We start from the raw sequence: 15248 nt of genomic DNA on the forward strand, positions 1-15248 counted from the left end.
TAAATATATGATAAATAATTTATATATAATTTTTAATTCACATTTTTAATGTGATGAAGCGATTATGCAATAATGTTAAAAAAGTATTAAACTTTCTAAAAAATTAAATTTCAAACATTTTCATTTGCTATTTTATTCAATCTAAAGCATCCAAGAATTTTTCTTCGAAAGGTGTGTTCCTGCAAAACTGGGCCATGACAGTGTGGGAAATTCTGTTCTGATATGCCAGGAAGAGCGCATACGAGACCTTATTTTCTCTTGCGAATCACAATGAGCGAGGAAATTCTCAAGGTTCTATGTCCTTAGCGTTCGCTGCGTTTCTCTTACGCATCACGATAAAACGCAGATCTAACTGTAAAGTCTTAGTCCGCTGGCTACGCAACGAAAAATTATATAAAATAGTCCACTTTAATAGTGGATTGTTCTTTTGGATTGCTCTCTAATGCCGTCTTGGTCTTATCTTGAACTAAGCTTTCATTACATCAGTAGACGGAAGAAAAGAAATGTTTATTTTTATTAAAAAACATAAAAAAATTAAATAAAATTACAAGGATAAATGTAATTAGAATTCCCTTATCTTAAATGACTAATAATTTGCAGAACGGTATCTTTTAAAGCAGTATAACATGACGTCACGCAATAGAAAATTATTCCGTTCTGAATAATGTGTTAAAAGCTTAATTCAATGCTAATTGTCACCTAACGTACAGCATGCATTATATGCATAGATAATATTTTTTAAAGTGTAATATATAAATGTAATATATAAATGTAATAAGTGTAATATATAAATGTAATATATAAATGTAATAAATGTAATATATAAAAATATAATAATTAAGATAATGTATTTTTAATAAACATTATAATTATTATTTTTTATGTTATATTTATTTGTTTATTTATTATATATTTGTATTCATACGTTTGTTAATAATTGATATTTATAATAAAAAATATTCTTTGGCAATTTAATCACGTTGAAAGTTCTAGCGATGACAGGAACTTCGACGTTCAATAATGTTTGCACGATACAGTTTGCGATAACTTATCATGATGATTTCATAGTTTATCATAGTTTGTAAAACGGATATATTCGACAAGAACTTCACAAGGTGCATTTAGTTTTACTGTGCAGGTCTCTCGGTTTGACGTATATCAAAGTGCATAAAAGTGCATAAAAAATGGAAGGGCAACATCGCTTCTTTGTAATAGCCATATTTGTCCTATTTTCTATTCTTCATTCAGGTACAAGATATAAATTTTTAACAATTTATTTGCTCATTAACAATTTTATTAAGCATAGTACTAAAAACAATTTTTAATCCATACTATACTTATTGTATATTCTCTATGTCGGATAAAAAATGACGTTCTTCAACGTCTTTTCAATATTCATCCGATTATTACGACAAATATTACTAGGTATATGCCTCAGTTGAATTATAATAAATTAATAGAGATATTTGTCTAATGAATAATAGAAAAGTCCTAGTCCGAATTTTGACTGAAGTGATAAAAGTTCTTTGAAATAGAAAAGAGAGAAAAATTAATTGATATCATTAAAGTTGATATCATTAATTAACGATTATTTAGTTTTAGACTGTTACCTTTCAAGTCTGTTAAAAAGTAATGGCATGTGTAGTTTGTGGCGAAAGTAATTGTTTTTGATTTTATATAAATTTTGAAAAAAAAATTATTAGATAAAGATCTTGCTTAATCTTGCAAGAGATGTTTATATTTCATTAGTTTATTATTTTGTTCTTTTCTTAAGGTGAGACACTGAGATGCTATAGTTGTTATACGCAGGGAAGCCAAACTTGCAAAGATAAACTTACACTGTTACCAAATGAGACAATAGACTGCGCAGAAAGCTGTGTGTTTATTAAATATAGTATGTATAATAAAAATATGTATATTTTAATATTGGAGTCCGTACTCAAAATAACGTATACTAGTAATGTTTTTTAAAACATGCATGCTGTAAAGAGAAACTTTAGTTATCTTATTTTTGCGAATCTGCTTAGAAATACGCAGAAATGTCTACTACAAATTAAATAGCAAAATTTTGAAAAATAGATTATATTTTTATGTATAAATTATTTATAGATTTGTAAAAATAAAAATTTTTTCTAGGTGAGACTGATGGTACTTTAAACATCAGACGTGCATGCTTAGCTGCTGATACATGTGATGAAGCTATGAGGCAGGAAAATTTGAAAGAGTGTTGGACATGCAACACAGATCTCTGTAATGCTTCTGCCAGCAATGCGGTATCAATTATTACAATAATAGGCTCGGGATTGATTGCGCTGTTATTGTCAATGCGATGATTCCTTTAGACTATTCTTTACATTATTAAATTTTTCTGCTTATTGTAACTTTCCTTTATCACATCTTTTAATATTAATATTTTTTCATAGAATATGTATTTTTTGTCTTTACTATATAAGGTGTTTTTTGCTTTGTATCTCTTTTTGAATTCTATAAATCTATAAATATTAATTATATATATATAGTATCATTTATATTAGTGCCTGATTAAAACTGAAAAGGTATATACAAGGTATTGTACAACTGATTGTAACAAAAAATATTTAAAAAGCTGCACACGTTTGATTTCTACTTTTATCTTCGTATACTTCATGACCAAAATACAAGACACGCGAAATAATTTATTATTCGTCATGCATAATTATTGTCGTTTATCGCGTGCAATTACTATGATGAATATTTCTTATGCGATTTCTGTGTACGTTGTTTATAAAATCACTTATTATATAGCCATAAACTTTCATCCCTCGGCATATAATGCACAATATATTAGCAGTCGGTTTCTCGCGTGTGGCATGTAATTTTCCATTAATATCGCGTTGAAAAAAAAAAAAAACCAGCGGAGTAAGCTCTTTTCCGATAATAATGGACGAAACTTTGACCGCAGCAATCTTAATTAAATTAAATTCATATAATATAACTTCATCACCTTTTTAATTGTTGCTTTGTAATTAATTGCTTTTTAATTTGTTCATCTTTGCAGGATTGATATTATCATTCATACAAATATCGATAATGCAATAGAACTTTATTCTGATTTATCTTATTTACAATAATACGCTATCTTATCTAGGAAATTATTTTACGCGCATTAATTACATAAAAGAAAAAGAAATATCTTTAATAATACAAGTATAAAAGATATATAATTTTAAGTGTTTTTCTAGCGTATTATATATATGTATATAAATTACGTTAAAAAGTAAAAAAAAAAAATGAGAGGAAAGATATGAATACAAAGAGGCGAAAGTTTGCAAAATTAATCCGTTAATTGAGAAAGACAAGTTAATTCGTTACAGAAATTTTAACTCAATTTAATATCGGTTTCATTTTGTTTAATTCATAACATAGTAGAATTTACTATAGATATTTTCAAATGCTGTTCAACAAGTTGACTTTTCTTGTCCAGCAAAACGGATGGAAAATTAACGATTGAATCATTAAATTAATTACTTAAAACACACAGTGTTAAAAAAAAATTCAGTAAAGTTTAAAATTCAATTGTAAATGAATTAATGCAACTTCCCCGCAACTGTACTTCTAAAATATTGTTAGTATTATATTTCAACCGGTCATTGCACTTTACAGCGGAAATTGATCGTAAACGAAAGTCTATTCAGAATGGTTAATTAGTTTCTTGACGCGCGTATAAACTAATTAGCCGACACAAGGCGAGAGTAATGCAACCATCGTGCGTTCCGCTCATCATCCTGCACTTTGAAACTTAACTGCAGATACAAACACTCAGCTTGCGCCTACCTTGCAACCTAAGAATCAGTTTCAATTTAATACGCGATCATATTGGACACGGTAATAATCTCGATATTGAAACAAAATTTCTTTCTTACTACTCGAAAAACGATCGACATCGTGATGTTATTAAAAAACGAAAGAAATGTTTTCCTTTCTTCAGTTTTTAGTGAATGAAAGTTGTAGCGTAGCGGATAAGCTTTTTCCTTAAAAATCGATGATTTTTTTTTCTTCGTCGAATGTTTATCGCAAAACCATGTGTCTGTTTAAAGCGCTATCGAATTACAATATATTTCGCATCACCTCTGATAAGACTCGCATTTCCGTGGCACGCATTTTGTCGGCGTCGAGGCCCCTCGAGCAAATTGCCAAAGGCCTTCTCTGGCCGTACAACGAGATTCGATTACGGCAAATCTCGTAAACTTCCAATATTACGGCTGAGAAAGCAGTGCTCGCTGTCCGTTGGGAGGCAGATTTTCCCGTTTAGTTCTTCGATCGCCAACCCGTTCCCTCCGCGCCCTTTCTTCCTTTTTCTTATCATCGATGGAAGGATGTGTCACGAGATGTCTTTTACTCATCCCTGTGTCTTTACAACGTACACGTTCGTAGAAGCGACAGAAATGTGAATCGGCAAATTTTATTTTATTTTTAATTGAGAGATGTAAATAAAAAATGAACTACTTTTTGCTATCCTATTTCACCTACATCAAACCTGTATGTATAAAGTTCATTTTTATTTTTATTCTTACGTATTTTATTTTTAAATTAACTTATATTTGCTTTCACTTTTTCATAAATATTTATTATATTATTGCTCACAGAAATGCGTATATACAGACATGATGTATGAGTCTATGGATTCTTGACCCTAAATTCAATGACCGAATGATTGTGCGTGTTAGATATTTCCTGTGGGATTATTACGGTATGACAAAGTTATGTTTCCGATTAGCGATATCTTCTCGGAGCTCTCAAGATAACATGTCCTTCTATCTTCTTTATTAGCTTTATTATCTCTATATCTCCGATAGCAAAGTGTTTTTTTTTCTGAAAACTATGAGAGATACAAAGTTTAAGAAATATTATTTACTTGTATTATTTTTAAAAAGATAGTTAGAAAAAAAAACGCAAACAAAGAAACAGTTTACGTGAGAGATACTAATGAGAACTATGAGAGATTTATTGCGGCTTCTTAATAATCTGCGGATTAATATTAATTTCGAGATTACAAATCTACTTAGAATCACGTCACTTGATGGATTTCCTTCACGTGCCGATTGAGAAAGAGAAACGCTGTCGCTAATACTCACACATGGTTTGACTCCAATTAGCAAAACATCGGGGAATTCCTATCCACCGAATCGCTCATGCCGCACGCAAACCCTAAACGCAATTAGCACCGACGGCGGCTGCAAACCATCACTTATCGGTAAGCAAACGTAACTTCGTTCGATCGGCTGCATGAGGTGAATGCATGGTAAACCCGGCCAGTTGCGAAAATCGATAGAAGATTCGAAGATTCTAAGCTCCCGTTGGCGGCACGCCGCGACACCCTGCGACGCGCGAGAGAGAGCGACGAAGAGACGCAGAAGAAGAACTCGATGGAAAGATATTAAGTTGTTGTACGGTGCTCTTACGTGGCGTTTACGGCTATCCCCGACACATACAACAGTATATAGCTTTATCTTTCAGTTATGCGTTCGTATACAGCCATGTCAGATTAACCGCAAAGCATCAGAAATTATGGCGCGTACACACGTCAAAGGGTCTTGCAGCGCGAAGGAGAGAATTTTCCCCGACGCGTGATATAAAAATAACGAGCGGTTGTCTCTTCAGATCCTTGCAAGCTTCATAATTTCCCTTATCTAGTGTTTCCTAGAGAGAGAGAGAGAGAGAGAGAGAGAGAGAGAGAGAGAGAGAGAGAGAGACATTTTATATAAGAAAAAAGTATCTTTCTTCTCTTAAAAAAGCTTTTAAAATATTAAAAATATGTTTTGTGAGACATTTGATATTTAAATTTAACTTGTTTTACATTTTGCTTCGCACACTTTTGACGCATGGAAATTCCTCCTTCCCTTTTCCCTCGTAAATCTTGTGCCTTTCCGGCCCCCGGATGACACGTACTCTTCCACAAGTGTGCGCTAATGATGCCACGTGCATTAATTTAAATTGTATTCCCTCGCGTTTAAATATTTAGATGCGTCACACCCCATTATTCCCATTGCGTTGAATGCAAGGTTTTTAATGTCACAAAAATTCAGATGCGCCGACATCGGAAATCTAACGCCTCCATGTAAAATAAGTCCCGAAGAAATATTATATTTTCTTTGTGCGTTTCTTGCCACCGTGCTGAAACGTCGGTTGCATTTACGTTTCCCTTGCCTCGCTTTTATTACTTTTTCGCTGCAATTTCTTTCTCACGCTTTTTTCATCTCCAATTAGAAAATTTCATTCATTATACTTGCTAATTCTGTCATTTCGCAGCGAACAGAAGTTGGAGAAGTTGCTGCATGCGTATATTTTTCCGTGCGCGAGAGAACAGTAACAGTAAGTACTAACACACAGCAATACGCAAAACGAGCAAAATTTAATTTAAGTAATAATTTAGAAAATACTAAGGGCTAATAGAATATTTAAATTTGCCATGACTTTTTTCCAACTTGAAATCCTGAAAGAGATACCTTTCCATTCGTTTCCAAAAGACATAGAGTAACACTTTTTTTTTTTTGCATGTTGAAATAAATCTTGGATCCATCAATCACACGTATAGGCTCCCCGTGTTTTTTCATTGTTCTTCTTGCCAATACGCTACGTATTCGGCACTAGAGACATCGTGCAAACAACACGGGCTCGTATGCGGAAACGAATTTTAATTGCGTGCGATAATTGAAGGCGTTATTGTTATACCCAGTATCCGGCAGGGGCGCCAGTCAGAAATACAAAGACTTGCGGCGGTTGTAAAGGGGTTGAGGAGCGAGAGCGCGGATATTCACGAATTATTCGCGACGTGCAAACAGCGCTTCGCGTTTTATCAGTCGCCGTTGACGTTGACTAATGACGTACGCGATTATACTTTCATACATCATAATTGACAAGTAATATCGCGTCTAAATAAACCATCCAGTGTTAAGAAGTGTTATTTAACAGTTCTGTACAGTAGTTTGCGTGTAATTTAAACTGAAAATAAATAAAAATGTCGTCTTGATCGTGCATTCCAAATCGTGGTTTCCAAATGTTGTATGCCATAAAAGACTGGCAATGACGAAGAGTGAATTAAAAGATACAAGATAAAATAGAAGATGAGTTAAATATCATAAAATTTCATCCGTTAATACGATATAAACTTTTAATTCGCAACAGATTAAAACGCTGTGGCGTTTTTAACTGTACACTCGTAATCACAATTTATCTCGTTTCCCATCGCGAGAATGAATCCTTTATCCTGCAAATCCCTCCGCTTCGTATTTCACAAATCTTGAATCGCTTAATGCCTAAAATACGGGACCGCTTAACAGCACATCGAATCCACAACATACAGGGATAACTGTGATTTATCGGCGGGGGAGAATCAAACGGATGCAATTCGACGGATGTGCACGGTCTCGTAAATTTTCGGACGGATTTACGATCGAAAACGAAAGCTTCCAAAAGGGACGGAGGATTTACCACCTAAATTACGCGCGATCCACTTATATCATTTTAATAATCAAAACGTTAATCTTATAAAAACAGAATGCAATCGAATTCTGTTTACTTCACTTTTCCCACTTATTTTCGTAAATATATAACATAAAGGCACACGTTTCCTATATGCAAAATTAGATAAAAAAATATATAACTTTTTCACTGTAGTCAAATGTGTTTTTTAATAAATAGTTGAATTTTACAAAAGGCAATTTTTCATTTCGAATGTGAAGATATATATGTATATGTATAAAATGTATATCATGAATGACGTCTTGCAGTGTCTGGATTTTTATGCCACTTTTGACATCAATAATTAACAAAAACCAGTGAAAATTGAGGGAAAAAATCTATACTTCGTTGGCGTAGAGACAGAAATTCAGGACTTTCATGGTTAAATTTCGAGATGAAACATGTGACGTTGAGAGCGACTTGAATCTTTCTGAATTTTATATATCATGTTTGTATAAAAAATATTTATTTAAATATAATATAAAATTAATTAAAATATAAGATTATTTCATTTATTCTTCTAAATTTAATTAAAATTAAAAGAAAAATTACATGATATATTGAAATGAATCTTTCATTATATTATCGATTTTACAAATTTATTCACAGAAAATATATAATTTCTGAATTATTTCGTAGGTAAATACGAAAAATAAAGCATATTTTTTCGTCATTTTACAAAACGCTTTCTATTTGTTGTTTCTGTCTAATAATAACATCATTCAATAATTTCTTCTAATAATGATAGTCGTCGCGCAAACGGCTTTTATTAAGTCTATTCATCTCTTTTACGGTGTGTTTCATTGTGCGTTAAAACAAAAGGAACAAAAGATGTTTTCAGAGCTCATACGTAATGGAACTCGCTCAGGCAACCAACATCAATTGCGCTAAAAATGTTTGCCTTTTGTAGAATATGTAAATCAATGGTAAAAACAACTTATAAATTTATAAAACAAGTATCTCGCAACACGTCACGTTTTCCGTAAATTGCAACGTGTATTTCGCATACATTTTGTATTTTACGCAGTCATGGCGCAGACACATTGACCCCGATTTCAAAATGCATAATATTCCCGACTATTCAAGATATAAATATGCGACGTACAGGCAACCGTAAGAAGACAAAGTAGTTTGAAAATATCCTTTTATCGCGTCACGTCACGGATGAACAATGGAAGAAACGAATTCCTTTGAATCAAGCGACAAAACTCGCTTGGACAAAGCAAGGAAATCTATCCCAAATTCTGTCCCTTCTCAGCGGAGAGAACGGAAGGTCGGAGCTGCAATCTATGGAGACGTGCTTAAGACCCGAGAATCTGTGGGATTGCATCGAGTGGATCGCAGGAATCGTGTCGCGGAGTCGACGAGCACTTCTCGACGAGCTTCCTCCGACACTCGTCCGGGGAACGCTCTGGAAACGCGAGAGGTTCGTCGGAGCGCGAAAGAGTCATTCAGAAATTCGCGAACGCGTCGAGGCGAACGCCGCGGCGGAATGGCAATTGTGCAAGTGCATCCGCCGTTCCCCCCCGTACTCCCCCCCGTACGACGCACGCATACGCGCACGCGGCCACGCAGGCACGCGTGTACTCGCGGGCAGCGGCCGTGAGCGCGGGAGGTGCACCGAGCGAGTGCACGACGAGGCGCCTCAGTCGACCGCCACCCTTCGCGATCGACGGTTCGTCGCCGTTCACCACTCTCTTGCCGGAGCGAAGGAGGGAGTCCGCACCTGCCTGTGTGCCGGAGTGTTTATCTTCTCCGCTTCGCGCGCGCGAGCGAGCCTCAGCTTCCAGACGCACACCGGTCCTGTTGATTTCGAGGCGATTTCGTGCGCGTGTCTCCCGGTACTCGCGGTGCGTGCGGAGTCGCGAAAATCCGCCGAGGGTGAAACGGGGGGGTGCGTGCCTGTAGGGGTAGGGGTGCGTATTCCTCGGGATCTCTTTCTCTCTTCGTCGTACTCTCCTTCTCCGTCGCTCTTCCTGCGAGTGCGAGTTGTCATGCGTCATTACCGAGTTTAAGGAGACCTGAAGTTAAGTCAAGAAAGTACCGAATTCTCCAGAGGCAGACTTTAAGCAACATTGTAAACAGCAATTTTGTGACCGTGAGTATTATGTGTGTTAAAGAAGAAAATTATCCCCCATTTTCTGTAAGCATTTTAATTGTAAGTGTGTGAAATCGTACCGTTCTTCGTGTTGGATATGCTTTCAGATTTACGATATCAATGTCAAGCCTATTTACGAATAATTTTCTCAACTATACGAACATGACAGTCTCGTAAACAAATAACAATTTTAAAAGATGACGTGGAAAAAATAGGATCCTTGTTTTGCGCTATTGTATATTTTACAGCGTTGCTGTTGCTATATAAATTATAAGAGAACAATTTTTTTCAACACGATTCGGAATTCAGAAAAAAAATGTTAAACAACATTACAAGCTCGTTATTATACGTATATATTATTAGGTTCTTTTAGATAATTACTTTATTGGGAAAAGTTACAAGACGCGGATGTCGGAGAATTCTCGTTAGGTTACAATTTTCGGAGCGCGCAACGTCTGTTTTCCTTCTGTCCGAACGCTAAGACAGATCGGAAGAAGACTGCCTGTGTCCACTGAGATCATCTCGATTCGAACTTAGCACAACAAAGAACATCAACAAACGCAGAGCACTAACAACAAATATCCACTCTAACGAACAAATTGTAAATATGTATATAACCCGGTCGTACACGAGCAATTGCAAGGCTCCTACAATATAATTGTGTACATATTATTATTATATGTTGGTATATTAAGTATTTATAGTATTTATATTTTTACAGCGATGTCTTAATTTATTTACTTAAAGCTGCAATTTCAATCAGCAATTTACGTTTTTCGATAAAGTGATTGTTGTTTGTCATTATTTTGACATTTTCTTTTTGACACAGAGAAAAAGAGAAAGTTTATTGATATATGAAGTGATTTAAATTAAATCTATCGAATTACTGGATGTAATTGGAATAATTAGAACAACTCAACACGTAACAAAATATGAACATACGTATCCAAATATAATAGATATTTTGATTTACAGCAGCAATTAACGAATGCTTAATCGACATACGATTTGTATATTAATAAATACCATGTGCGTCGCAACATCACATTTCGAGGCAACAGATATGCATAATAGAGAAAATTTACAATAACTATCCTGATAATTAATATCCACTAACAATTTATTGATTAACTTCTCTATTAAATAATGAAAAATAATTTAATAACACGTGTCAAACGCTGCATTTTTTATTACGCAAAGAATCGCATCGATAGATTCGCATCAAATTTAACACTCGCGATTTTACACTCCTTTAATTCGCATATATCATTCGTTACTTGTATGTATCGAGTTACGAGAACTCGAGGGAAACGACACGTCCGTCGCGTGTCGTCGCGAACGGAAGAGACGAGTTTCGAAAATGAGAGCGCGCAAGAGCGTTTCCGCGAGGCTCTCGGCCGCGGTTAAATCCCGAGTGCGTTGGACCTTAAGGAGGAAAACAGTGCGTGTGATGAATTACGTAGAACGTCCGTTGTTGGCAGAAAAAAGTCCCATGACATCGATCCGAGCTCCTCGTCCGCAAAATAGATGCGAGGAACAATTTGTACGAAAATGTCTCCGCTGTGTGTCACCGCCAACTTTGGTATTTGAATCCTTCCAGCTTTTCTGCCTGCATAAGCTAGCAGGTTCTTTCCATTATTTTAAACTCTCGTGTATATCCCGCGGAATTCTCGAAAGATATGGATATCTCGCATATTTCCCATTGTCCCTGCGCCGAATTAAGATATTTAAAATGGAACGATATTTTTCGAGAACCGACGAATTTTATTCGTTCTCCAGTTCTGAATTCGCGAATTCACCGATGCGAAAATTTCGACGGTACTTTGTAAGCAGTCCTGCTGACGGTATATGGCCTCCTTCGAATTAGTTCCACCCATTCGCGGGAGTACCGGAGCATCACCGGGGAATCGAAAGTATCCGGTCCGTCGAGCTCGTTAGAGACGCGAAATCTGCATTCGCGTATGCGCGCGCGCACACGCGTACTTTCCGCTAATGAGGATAACGAAGCGTGCGTTAACGGGGAACTAACGACCGTCATCGCGCGCCGGCGCCCGTAAAGATGATCGCACACAGGTGCATGGACATAGATATACGCGTTTCTTTCATCCTCCCGCGCTACGTCATTACGGAGAAAACTTCGCGCGCGATCGAGGATCATCTTCCTTAGAACAAGGGTAATTACTTCTACTAAAAGAGACCGGCTTCTTGATACCGCCTGGTGCTTTGTTGCGATGACTTGTTTATGATGAAACTCCAAATATAACTTTTTATCTATCTTTTATCTAATACTTCAAATGATAAAATGATAAATGACTCGATGGAGGAATTTCAAGTCAAAAAGTAGCGAGCAAATGAATTTTATTACGTTGACATTAGAAATATCAAGCGATAAATTGATATTTTTTTTTCTAATATCATGGATAAGATTTAAAAATTTTCTGAATATTCCATATTATTTTTGGAATAAAGAAACCACTTGATTGGGAGCCCTAAAACATTCTAAAATCTTTAATATATGAGAAAAAAGATATTAATTTGGAAAAATAGACATTAGGAATCTACAAGTGATGCATTTTCTATAGATGCTCATTTATCCAAATTTCGCGAATGACGCGATTCAAACATCGAAACATTTCCGTCTAACTTTAAATCGCGACTAATTCGAGTCGTAATTATTAACGCAAATGTGCATACCAAAGGGCGCGCGAGAGCGAATGGTTCCACGTGGAACGTTGAACCCTCGAGTCAATATCGTCGAACATCTCGGCGAGGCAGCAATTTCTAGCAATTTCTTACACAGGCGACTGAGTACAAATGTATAGACATGCTTAAGTGAGAATAATGTGGTCTACGTACGGAAAAGACGGAACCGGATTTGGTCGCCGGCCTTTCGCGATCGTGCTTTCTTTCCTCCGTTGTTTCATCGCGCCGTCTCTCATGGCGCGTGTGAGAAAACGGATATCCTGCGGACGGTCCACGGCTACGCCGTGTGAAATATTGCGAGCGCGAACACGGGAGGAAAGTTTTTCCGTGGAAAGTGTTTCCGCGCGATTGCAATGCAGATCAGATCTCCTCTCTTTTTTTCTCGCGGACGCGATAAAACCTGCCTGACGCGATATGTTTCTTCATTTTTACGAATGCACTTGAGTGTAACCACTGATGAAATTTCAATCATGCATCATAAATTATTGAAAAGTGTTATGACATAAAGCGTGTGTACGTAAACATCTTTATAGACGCGATAGACGCGATAAAAGTGAGTTTAGTCTGGTTGATCGATTTCCTAGACCTAATTACCTGTAGTTTCTCCGATGGCTGTTGCCCTTAATTTCATCTCGTACGAACGGCGAGGCGCTAGAATAACGATTGCCCAGAAAAATTCGCCGCGACACGGTTTTTCGTGGCGCTCGACAAATATTCCACGCGTGTGTTTCGAACGAGCGTAACAAACACGGCGATCGCGTGCCGCCGCAAAAGTCCATTAATTGCGCCTCTCCGTTTCAATTCCGCGCGCCGCCAGAGAGGCTGAAATCGAGCGGGCGCGCTCTTTACACAGCCGCCGTTTTTCGCTCGTAAATCTTAACCGCGAACTTACGGACGAATGAACGAGCGAGCGAACGCGCGAGCACGAGTTTCGCAACTCGCGCTACAATTAAATCGTACCAAAGGAAAATACAATCCGCGAATAGATACCGAACCGCTGGTCGCAACCAGCGAGCAGGGAAAAAAAAACAGAAAAAAAAACGGGAAGTTGATAGGATACAGAAGGAGAGAGAGAGAGAGAGAGAGAGAGAGAGAGCAAGAGAGATCGATCCTGAATTGTTAGGCCAATCCAGCGTAATTACGACGGTATGGGAGAAACCGCGAGTCCGCGTTTCCCGCTGCCGGCCGTAACGCGCACGCGAGAAATCGCCGGATGGAAGAGGGCGGCAGGGGCGAAAGAAAAAAAAAAAAAGGAGCAGTGTGGCAATAGTTATTCCCAGCCTGTGTGCGAACGCACGTGTGTGCGCACGCGCGCGTGTGTTTCGGGTGTTCCTTATCAGGTCGGATCGGCATTAAAACGGCTCGCGTAATCGGAACGTGTCCGTGCGACGCGCGGCGCGATTCGTCGCGATAATTAATTCGCTCGCGATTCCCACGGCGGGAAATCGGGGACGAAATCGCGCGGCACCGCGCTCGCGGTTTCGTGCCGATGCGTCCGATTTTGCGAAACGTCGCGTCCGAGATATACGCTTTTAGATCTCTCGCGTCGGATATAACGGAGTTTGCGAAATGTTTTTCGAAATACATATCTAGATTCTCTCTCCTTCCTTCGGAGCGGACGAAGGGAGGATGCACACAGTCCGCGAGATTTTATACGTTGCGCTTCCATTCGTTTTTTTTGTTGCTCCCGCCGTTTCGTTTATTTTCTGGTCGCGTCGTGTTAACAAGAGCGCCGGACATCGACAGGACTACACCGCCGAAAAAAATAGGAAAGCACCGAAATCGTCGCGCGCGCGCGAGTTCTGCGCGCCACACATTTCACTTGCAAACAAAAACTCACGGGACAGTCGGGATTTACCGCGGATTTTTACCGGGATTTCTCCGCGCCTCGGCACAAACGATTCTCGCACTCGTTATCGGCGCGCCGTCGCGGGACTTCGACGCTTAGTGCTCGAGCGTCGAATTTATTGTGGCGCTCGATCGAACGTAACCGAATCGTCGGTCTCGGTTGCGATTCTCGCGTATTTGCATTCGCGAGTTGAATTCCGAAACGGTAAGTCATGACAACCGGCCGAGCGTGGATCGAGCGCGGATCGATCGCGCGGCTCTCATGACACCCCGGCGGGGCGAGCGGAAACGTGAAAAAGCGCCGAAAAGGAAGCCGAGGAGGCACAGACGGAGCGAGCGAAGCGAGAGAGCGATACGCGCGGAAGCGCAAAATCGTGGATCGCGGATAAGCCGCGTGTTGCCTGCCTTCGACACACATGGAAATTAGATCACCGTGTCACGCGCACGTACGCGCCGCCGGGGATTCCGTCTCGCTGAGCGAATCGTCGGCGAATCGCGTTTCGAGATACTACTTTTATGACGGCTATCGAGAACGCGAATTGCGAAAGTAAATGGAAAAATCGAGACGAAAGTCGATAAGTGAAATGCGTGATAAACGTTGCAGAAAAATAATACTTTTCACTCTTTCCATATCGTATCCTGTCTACCTTGCGAGAGCGAGAATACCCCGTCGTCAAATCTGCGATTTTGAAAATTAATATCTTCGAGGAGGGAATGACGACAGGTATTGATGTTTGGCTATCGACGTATTATCGTCACTTGTGTTTGCTGTCTCCGCGAACGATTACGTCCAGATTACTTTATGAAATATGGATGACATCGAGTGAACCCTGTGTAACATAACAGTTTCTTGTTGCGATGACTAGACGAATCGAGACGTAATCGCAGGATGATTGAGCCATCATTATGGTGATGGGTACCTTGATGTCTCCTTAGAGTCTCCGCTTTTCCCATGGCGCACATACGCGGAATTGAATGTCGGCTTCCATTACACATATAGCGGTAACTTTATTCACTAATATGTTATAGGAGCAATACTAATTAACGGTAACTTTGTTCATTAATCATAACAGATTTCCTGCTCTGGCGTAGAAATAAT

At 38.3% G+C, this 15248-nt stretch overlaps 2 protein-coding genes across 2 annotated transcripts in view; both read left to right on the forward strand.

Moving 5' to 3' along the window:
* Positions 1 to 1096: 1096 nt before the first annotated feature.
* On the forward strand, positions 1097 to 2610 carry LOC105431353 (uncharacterized). The gene is made up of 3 exons (XM_011645486.3): positions 1097 to 1248; positions 1775 to 1894; positions 2137 to 2610. The coding sequence occupies exons 1-3, from the start codon at positions 1185 to 1187 to the stop codon at positions 2331 to 2333; spliced, it is 381 nt and encodes a 126-aa protein (XP_011643788.2). The 5' UTR covers positions 1097 to 1184; the 3' UTR covers positions 2334 to 2610.
* Positions 2611 to 9125: 6515 nt separating this feature from the next.
* Positions 9126 to 15248, forward strand: part of MESR3 (misexpression suppressor of ras 3) — a 45902-nt gene continuing 39779 nt past the window's right edge. Inside the window, exon 1 of the mRNA XM_011645487.2 lies at positions 9126 to 9598. The gene's annotated coding sequence lies outside the window, so the exon portion shown is untranslated. The remainder of the gene's footprint in view (positions 9599 to 15248) is intronic.

This window comes from Pogonomyrmex barbatus, unplaced genomic scaffold (assembly GCF_055798465.1).
Source record: "Pogonomyrmex barbatus isolate J1 unplaced genomic scaffold, ASM5579846v1 scaffold5, whole genome shotgun sequence".
NCBI classification, from domain to species: domain Eukaryota; kingdom Metazoa; phylum Arthropoda; class Insecta; order Hymenoptera; family Formicidae; genus Pogonomyrmex; species Pogonomyrmex barbatus.

Coding starts and splice junctions, on each gene's coding strand:
- LOC105431353 (XM_011645486.3), top strand. CDS start 1,185: ATGGAAGGGCAACATCGCTTCTTTGTAATAGCCATATTTGTCCTATTT. Junction 1,249..1,774: donor ATTTTCTATTCTTCATTCAG/GTACAAGATATA, acceptor TCTTTTCTTAAG/GTGAGACACTGAGATGCTAT. Junction 1,895..2,136: donor CTGTGTGTTTATTAAATATA/GTATGTATAATA, acceptor AATTTTTTCTAG/GTGAGACTGATGGTACTTTA.